Genomic DNA, 9,836 nt, shown 5'->3' with positions numbered 1-9,836 from the left:
GATGATGTTGACTCTTCAAAGTCTTCTTCTTCTTTCTCTGTTCAAAAAAGGACAAACATGTCCTCCATCCAGAAAGTCGAGAATGATGTTGACTCTTCAAAGTCTTCTTCTTCTTTCTCCATAAAACACTGTAAAACCCACCCTCTCTCTCTCTCTAGAGAAGAAATCAAGGGAGGCAAAGAGTTCTCCCTGGAGAAGGCCATGAACATCAACCCTTTCACTCTCTCTCCCTTCTCTCTCTACTTCTGTGCACATCCAACAGACGATCCTACATTGCTCCATCAAACACCGACTGACCTGCACACTGACTGTAGCATCGTTCAACTTGATTCGTTGTGGAGTCTGATTCAGAGTTTTTGCTCTTACAGAAGAAGGGTTTGGGGGCTCCTTCCAGCGTGGGTAGCATCGTTTAACTTGATTTGTTGTGGAGCCTGATTTAGAGTTTTTGCCCTTACAGGAGGGGGGTCCGGGAGCTCCCCCGACGCGGATCCCAACAGCAATTTGTAGTGTTATCGGGCTTTCCTACAGCGATTTGTAGTATTTTCGGGTCTCCAACGAGCCCCACAACGATTTATAGTGTTATCCGACTTTTCAACAACGATTTATAGTGTCTTCCGCAAATCGCTATAGCGATTTATAGTGTTTTTGGATCTCACTATAGCGATTTGTAGTGTCTTCCGCAAATCGCTATAGCGATTTATAGTATTTTTGAATCTCACTATAGCGATTTGTAGTGTCTTCCGCAAATCGCTATAGCGATTTATAGTGTTTTTGAATCTCACTATAGCGATTTGTACTGTCTTCCACAAATCGCTATAGCGATTTATAGTGTTATTCAGTAAGCAAATCACTGTAAATCGCTACCCGAATTAGGACCAACTTGTCAGGGCCATATCTCCCTAATCAGAGGTCATATTCCAAATCCGTAAAAAATGGTGTCTTTGTTATTGAGTCTAGTTTATTCCTGTAAATTTTAAGTAATTTCTATTGTCATTTTATTCCCCATTTTAACTAAAAACCAGACCCTTGTTATTTTGTGTTATTTGAGTTGCACAACACCATTCTCGCTTCACATCCACATCTTGATTCTGGCATGCTCCCTGTTGGATTTTTCATTGATTTCTTCCAACCTTGCTTGGAACAAACATATGTCTTTCTCACCATGACACCCTGTGTATTTTTTGACAACGACATCCGGAACCCGTGCCGGGGGGGAGCCCCTGGACCCCCCTCCTGTAAAGGCAAAAACTCTAAATCAGGCTCCACAACAAATCAAGTTGAACGATGCTACCCACGCTGGGAGGAGCCCCCAAACCCTTCTCCTGTAAGGGCAAAAACTCTAAATCAGGCTCCACAACGAATCAAGTTGAACGATGCTATCCACGTTGGGAGGAGCCCCCAAACCCTCCTCCTATAAGCGTAAAAACTCTAAATCAGACTCCACAACTCATCAAGTTGAATGATGCTACCCACGCTGGGAGGAACCCTCAGACCCCCCTTCTGTAAGGGTAAAAACTCTGAATCAGACTCCACAACTCTTCTAGTTGAATGATGCTACCCACGCTGGGAGGAGCCCTCAGACCCCCCTTTTCTGTAAGGGTAAAAACTTTGAATCAGACTCCAATACTCTTCAAGTTGAATGATGCTACCCACATTGGGAGGAGCCCCCAGACCCCTCTTCTGTAAGAGTAAAAACTCTGAATCAGGATCTACAACTCATTTAGTTGAATGATGCTACCCACGCTGGGATGAGCCCCCAAACCCTCCTCATGTAAGGGTAAAAACTCTGAATCAGTCTCCACAACAGTCAATGTGTAGGTCAGCCGGTGTTTGATGGAGCAATGTAAGATCTTCTGTTGGATGTGCATAGAAGCAGAAATAGAAGGGAGAGAGAGAGTGAGAGGGTTGATGTTCATGGCCTCCTCCAGGGGAGATTTCTTTCTCAGATAATCCTGCAGTGCAGAGACTGGGTCTTAAATAATCATCTTCGGGGCACTTAAGTCTTTACAACCACTCTTTTTCAAGAATCGACATTTTTTTTGGCACCAATGGAGGAGAGGGTACTTAAGTCTTTGCAATCGCATCAAACTCCAACACTAATTAATGCTGACAAACATGGGGATACGAGACGCACATGCTTACATACGTGGTGCTCTTTGGGACCCCCGAACATGAGATGTAGCTAATTGCCTTGTTCGGGGGGGGGGGACATATAACCTGCTTCGCATTCGGCATGGTAGATTGGCTAGGAAATGATACTTGGATTATGTTTTTTTTATAATATATATATATATATATATATATATATATATATATATATATATATATATATATATATGATTTTTTAAGCCTTGGAAATTTATGATATTTATAAGCATTTATACAGTCGATTTTCAAACCTTATAAAAACCTACACGTGGGGTGATACAAGAGTTAATTCTTAAAAAATCAGTGTGTAGAACACATTTGTATGGCCAGATTTGAGAAAAACATGAAAAGAACCCTTCAAACCCCCAGTATGCTGGGGTAAGCATGGTTCGGAATAGGCAGCTACCCTCTCCACCTAAGATATGCACCTAATGTATTAAAAAAAAACTGTAATTTAATCTTTTCTGTAAATTTTCATTCAATTAGCTTTAGTGAAACCTTAACTCTTTGTGATTAACTGATTTAGTATAAAAAATGACATTTTTGCGCTCTCTTTTGTAGGGCATTTGATGCCCCAAGAAAGACTCTTAACTTATTTCCTTGCTATAATCCACTAACCCCTCCTTTTGGTTTTTGCCATCAGCTGCCAATTTGATAGGAAAATGGAGATACCCAACTAGGGCATGGTCGATCCAACTATGGCAGTTGGGCGTTGTTTGTGCAGGCTATCAAATGGATGCATAGCAAGCGACTTCTTAGAGAGAAAATGTCGAACCATCTAATAGCTTTCACCTTTGTCACAGCCACATATGAGAGAGAGAGAGAGAGAGAGGACCGAACTTTTGTGTCCCTTGGCAATAAGTCCTGGTCCTCGTACAACCATTTTCATCACCCACTTTAATGTGAAAGTCATTTTTCAGAAGAAAGTGGCACTTTTTCTTGCATGGGTCGAAACAAACACCAAGCTGGAAAGAAAAAGTAGAGCCCACACATTTTCCACCCAAATAAAGAGTTTTCATGGAAACCTGTCTCACACCTGCCCTCTCAGAAATCATTTTCCGCTCAAGGGAAGGTTTTGAGGGGATTTTGATTTCCACTGATTTTCCTTTTTCTCCAGCGTGAAACAAACAACCTCTTAGGGAGTGTTTGTTACACTCTCACCCATGGGAAACTACTTAGAAATGGATGCCCGGGAGGGAAGGTGCTTCTCCATGAAAGAAGAAGGATGCTTTGTTTTGTATTTATTATGTAGATCTCACGACATATTTCTCATGGAGATGTTTGTTTCTGCTGTCTTAAGAAAGATTTCTTTCGTATAAAAGAAAGCTTCTTTTTTTTACTAAAAAGAGACAAACACCCCTTAAGGGAACCATTTCCTTACATTTGCAATCATGCAAAAAAAAATAGTAATCCTAATTTTCTTTTTGTGTGTAAGCAAACGTGTACCTAATGTTACAAATGTGGATCAGGTTTTTTATTAACTATAAAAAATTAAGTGCAATTTTAAGAAATATAGACATGTATAAGATGAGAGAGAATCGTTTACGGTGGTTCAAACATATTCGGTGAAGGCCTAATGATGCTCTAGTTAGAAGGATGGAGAAATGAGAAAATATATTAGTTAAAAGAGGTAGAGGTAGTTCTAAGAAGACTTGGATGGAGATGATAGGAAAGGATATGAATGCTTTGAATCTTCATATGGAAGACACAGAATGATTTTCTTTTTTGGTTCATATCACTGACCCCAATTGTTTTAGGATGAAGTTGTATAGACATGTATAAGAAATGACAAGTGATTGCCCAGTACAGCCTAAGCATGTTTTATTCCTTTCTCAAACCTTACAATTGGCATCATGAAGACAAGTGCTGTGCATGATGCCGTGATCAATTTTAACAAGCATTTGAACTCAATTAGTTTCACGTTTTGCAAAAATTATGGGAGTCTAAAAGGTAGACGGAACAAGCTAGCCTGTGACATCATTACCATCATCAGTCATCATACATTCATCTCGTCCCTGACTCCCCTCTGTATAGATAAGCCCCAAGTGATCCATTCCCATTATTCAGTTGGCAGAGGCTAAGTGGCAATACTTTAAAACTATCACGTTTTTATCCTGTTTTTTATTTGTGATAAAAAACGCATCTTGTAATGCCTTCACACTTTTATATATATAAACTTGTTGCTATATATTAACCTTGTGAAAATTATTAAAATACCCTTAAAATAGTGGTACTTTTAGAAATTCATGGCTATTTTTTTAGTGTTACAAGTCTTTTGAACTCTAAGAGAATTAAAAAGTTAAACATTTTTAAAAAAATAATAATAATTTTATGAATCTATCAAATGTACCTTTTTGACCTAAAAAAGTAACTATATATTTTTATAAATACCACTTTTTAATAATATTTTATATGGTTGAATTCATCTAATGTTAAACACAATATATATTGTGTGCGGAGAGGGGGTGCTTTTATGAGGTACCATGCTACTATAGCTTATGGTGGTACACCTTTGATTTACATGTATCTATGCTCCAAAAGCAAAATATAATTAAGCTTTGAATATGTTTAGGATGTTGTATTTACCATTTTTCATGTGTTAAAGTTGACTCAAAGATAAGTTTTATATCATTTTTAAATGGTGTATTAGACATGATAAAACCTTCCAACGTCATAAATAAACAATGCTAGACACATCTGTATAGTTAGATCCACCATTTGATGGCTATATTGGTTTAAACAAGAGTATGTACCACTTTATGGTATCATGGTACAGAACCATTATATATATATTAGTGAAAGCATGAAGCTATTAGGTTGAAAATAATAGGTGCACAGTTTATCGGCCGTCTTACCATATAAATGTGTCAGCATGACTTGTGTGCAAATGATCAAACCTCGATTGATGTTTTTCCAGCATAAGGGCATAGTTTTTTAATTAGTAAGGCTGGTAAATGAACCAAGCTGCTAGTGGATGAACTTGGTTTGGCTCATTGAAGACTTGTTTGTGATTAGGTTGCAAAGGTGGCGAGCCTAACTACGAACTGCTCGTTAATTAAGTATAAATGAGTTGAGCCCTAACATGGGGTGTTCGGCTTAGCTCGACTCACGTAAGCTCATGAAACAAGGATATATAAAACATAGGTGCAACATTTATCACAAAAAGTTTGTTTGTGTGATTGCTCAGTGTGTATGAAAGGTAAGGCCGAGGTTTGTTAAGTCCCACCATTCCCGCGTGAATTTTTCACACATTGCGAGCCGTTGGCTTTTGAACTCTTAAAGAACCTGGTTACACTTCACAATCACATAGTTCAAAATTCATTTCCTACCAAACAAAGCATGTAGATCACTTCTTGAAAGTCTAATTCACAAAATAATTAGAAAATGAAAAGAAGTTATTTCTATATATATATATATATATATATATATATATATATATATATATATATATATATATATATATATGCTGATATGTTTTAAGATTTTTCTAAAAGTAAATTATTAATTTACCAAACGATTTCTTTCACCAAGACAGGGCCCGGATGTGTGTAAATTAGGTCACAAGTATATAGGCCAGCCATTGATTGCTTCGTGATTATATGCTAAATCTTTACGGCACGGCCGATATCATTTGAAATAGGATGGGTTTCATCCTACATTAAATCCTAGCCATCCAGCAGAACCATCTGGCCATCGATTGGACGTTGAATGTAGGATGGAACCCATCCTATATCAAGTGATGGGATCCGTGTTCAAAACTTCACCGGATGTGAACTTGTTGGATGCAATATCTTAGCCATACACAGTAATATCATTTCTCCCACTCATACTTTTTCATTTTCCTTTCCGTCAGAAGATACCATTCATTACTCAACGTGATATTTTCTCTTGCGGAGAACATCCTGATGCAACACTTTTCCTATTCCAGGCGTGTGTGTCGGTGGGCTTTGGACACAGGCGCGCTGGCAAAGCAAACCCACGCCTTCTTGGGGCTGAAAAAGATGTCCCCACCAAACAACCACAGAAGAATATATATATATATATATATATATATATATATATATATATATATATATATATATATATATATATATATATATATATATATATATATATATATATATAATTTGAAGAGTATTTCCCTTTGAATAATAATGCCTAATTAAAAGCAGCTGCAGAAAGTATTAAATGTGACAAATACATCCACCAAATACACAAAACAGTATTCCTCCTCGGTCTCCTGAAAAAGCTTCACCATCCCCTCCTTCACAAATCTCCCCAATCCCCTACACACACAAAACCCCCACCCCAAACCCTACAAAACCTCCGTTTCCCCTATCAATATCAGTATTTACACACACAAACTCACGCAGGGAGAGAGAGATGTCTTGTCTCATCTAAGCAAACTGTATGGACACTAAGAGGCAGCCGACTGATGCTGAAAGAAGTGAAACCGAGGCTTATTATTGTTAGAGAGAGGGAGGGCAGCCGGTGGCAGTGCTGCTGCTGCCTTGTTGGTGGTGTTACTATTATTATCCGCCGAAGATGCAATCCTCTCGCAAGCAGAGCACATGGTCAACGTCGTTGCAGGCAACTGCATGTAAAACGGGTGAGACGTCTTCAATGCCCTTAACTCTTGTAGCTCCTTCTGTAGCCTTCTGTTCTCCTCAGTTAGCGTCTCGCAGCACCTCTTTAGGTACTCACAGTCCACTTCTGTCTGCTTTAGCTTAGTCCTTAAATTGTATACAAACAAAGGAGTTAATAAAACCATCAATGCCCCCATTCAAAGAAATCCAAAGCCAGACTCTCAATCAATCACAAAAGCCATTGATTATCATTTCATATAAATTTCTGATGATACCATCAAAAAAAGATGTGTTGATAATAATAGCTACATGCTTATTATTGCTCCACATCATACAAGCACCATGCATAAACACTTAGAAATGACAAAGCAAATAGAGAAAATGACATACCCATGCATGTAAAGTTCATGAAATGGCCAATTGCAGCACAGGACCACAAAAGGAAAAAACATAAAGGCCATAAAAATGATGTGGCAGATCTTCTTTTAGTAAAAAGCAATCTTAGAAAGGGATAGAGATATGTTTTTAAAACTTGCCAACCATAGAATTGAAATAGAAGCTTTTCAAGCTTTAATACAAAAAAAAAATAACAACAAAAGTACACATTTTCACACCCTTCTTACCTTGCTCTTCTATTCTGAAACCACACTTCAACTTGACGAGGCCGAAGATTCAGTTGATTTGCTAAAGCAAGTTTCTGCTTCTGAAATTACATCCAAAGAAAATAGAAAACAAGATGGTTGAGCAAACCTTCATAAAAAATAAAACTGAACAAATGAATGGATGCTTTAAAAAGAAAAAAAAACAGATTTCTAGCTATACCGGATTCAGAGTATTGTGTTCTTTGAAGCTTTCTTCCAAAAAGGCTGATTGTTCCTTTGAAAGTCTCAGTTTCTTCCTGGTTAACCCGTTCTCCTCTTCGTCACTCGCTCTGGAAGACGCTCCTTCCGCTTCACCATCGTGATGCACCACTTCCCCTTCCATTCTGCTCCTTGGATACATGCTGAAATCCATATGGAACGACGAAACCGTGCTGTTCGGCGAAGAGACTGCAGCCTCCTCCTCCACATCTCCACCACCACAAGGCGCTCTATTCACATTGAGCCCCCTGTTAGACGACGCCATCTCCGCCTCAGAATTCCCTAAACCGCAAAACCCACCAAAAAAAATTGACAAAAACGAAAGGAGAAGAGAAAATATTTTCTTCGTCTCCAAACAAAAAGTACATACTATTGATATTTCTTACCATTCTCGAATGGCCATGAAAAAACAGTCTGGTGAGGATATTGTCTATGGACCGGCAGAAGAGGAAGAAGCTCGAGTTGCACGGGAAGATCCGTTGAACTCCTCCTTTCTTCGTCATCTTCTTTATCTCCCCTTCCTTGTTCTGCACCCTCTTCTTGTTGCTCTATGGTTAGGCCTATCTTAAACTCCAAGTTTTTGTGGGTGGTCTTCGCCATGAAGGTCAAGGGCTTTGCAGAGTCCCCCAAAGTTAGAGCTAAGTCCATCATCGATCGGAAACCAAATTACCCAGAGAGAGAGAGAGAGAGAGAGACTTTGAAGAGGAAAGGAACCGTGGGGTTTTTATGAAGAGTGAAAAATAAGACGAATCCTTTGTTATCTACATGCTTGCGTCTTTTTCACCCCAGAAACTTTTTACCCCTTATGGTAAAAGAAAGTTTGACCGATAATAACCACTTGACAGCTCCCTGAAAAAAAGGTCGTAAAATTTATGGAATTACCCGAAACAAAATATATACCTGCTTTTTGCAGGATTTTACCTGTTTGCCCTCTCCCTGTCTCTCCTCATCTAGTCTGCCATGGGGATGGCGACTTGAGCTGGTTTGAAACCGAAAGCGAGTTGATTTGCAGATGCTTTGGTTTGCACTAATATGTCTGTACAACCACATGCAGGTCAAACTTTGTTCAGTCGTAATCTCGAGATACTCCAACTAGAATGGCTATATAGGTTCGTACTCGGTTCTTATTAATCAAGAGTTGCAGTCAAACTAAGAGTTTGTTCGGTAGATCCGTAATTTTTATGTTACCTTAGCTACTCTAGTCCTAACTTAACCAATCAAGTTCAGTTGCCGCATGGTTAAAGCGGGGTATACTCAATGACCAAACAAGACGTGAGGTTTTTTCACCAATGAACTCGCGAGTAAGCAAAAAAAAGACACTTATGAGGCGTTTGCATGTCACGGAATTGGGGTGCACCCCTTCCGTGGATTCCATTGCTGCGAAAATATAATCAGACCCCCTCTCACAGGAACTGTTTTCGCGAAAAAAAAACCCACCTCCAGCGTGTAAAATGGCATGCCCGTTGGGTTTTTTTTTTTTTTGCGAGAACCAGAGTTTTCTGTGTTTGTATTATCACTGTGGGTCTCGCAAAAATGCATGCTCGTTGATGCATTTCTGAGAAAAACATTCTACTTTCCGTGACAGACAAACGTGCCCTTAATCAATAAAAATCAATCAGTCATAAATTTTGCTGTCATAAAACTTGGCCAAATCCAACTCAAGGTGTCGTGGTTTAGTATACACACAATTTCAGACCTTCAAACCAAACTTTTAAACCCATTTATGAAACCTAGTTGGACCACGTCATAATCAATTGGATTTACAGGCAGGTCTGATGGTGGTTCAGTATTTTCCACCAGGTCAACTTGGATCGAATGGGAAAGGTAAGAAAAGGAGCGGTGAAATTGAGAAGAAACTACAGAAAAGTTGATAGCCCTAGTTTTCTATGCGCTCATTTTTCAACGTAATGTTTTTCCTACCTGCCCACAATAATCAGTAAAAATGAGAGCAATCTGAAACATTTATTTCGGTGGAAGGATTCCCAGTAATTGCTCATGGCTACCCACGTATGCCACACGTCACCGTCAATGGGTCCCCCCACTTTCTCCTTTCAAAGGCTGGGGTTTACCGGCACTAGACCTAGACCAAACTCTATAGGGTTCGAGTAGGGTGACAAATAAGAATACCTGATTAAGACTTAAGTTTGAACCGTAAGGTGCGATTAATACATTGACCCTCGTATAGTTTATGAAATTTTATACCAGACCCGATTCCCCATGAAGACTCATAAATTTTCAATGT

At 39.0% G+C, this 9,836-nt stretch overlaps 1 protein-coding gene across 1 annotated transcript; it reads right to left on the bottom strand.

The window, feature by feature from the left end:
- Positions 1-6,565: 6,565 nt before the first annotated feature.
- On the bottom strand, positions 6,566-8,245 carry LOC149812121 (homeobox-leucine zipper protein HAT14-like). Its single transcript, XM_089992984.1, has 4 exons — positions 7,981-8,245; positions 7,557-7,876; positions 7,358-7,437; positions 6,566-6,881 (listed from the first exon to the last, which is right to left on the bottom strand). Exons 1-4 carry the CDS (start codon positions 8,243-8,245, stop codon positions 6,566-6,568), a joined length of 981 nt encoding a protein of 326 aa, XP_089849110.1.
- Between the last annotated feature and the right edge of the window lie 1,591 nt (positions 8,246-9,836).

The sequence above is a fragment of the Nuphar pumila genome, chromosome 17 (assembly GCF_984573655.1).
Source record: "Nuphar pumila chromosome 17, dmNupPumi1.hap1.1, whole genome shotgun sequence".
In the NCBI taxonomy this organism is placed as follows: Eukaryota; Viridiplantae; Streptophyta; class Magnoliopsida; order Nymphaeales; family Nymphaeaceae; genus Nuphar; species Nuphar pumila.
Note: the sequence above shows the minus strand (reverse complement) of the source record. Positions and strands in the feature narration are given on the sequence as shown.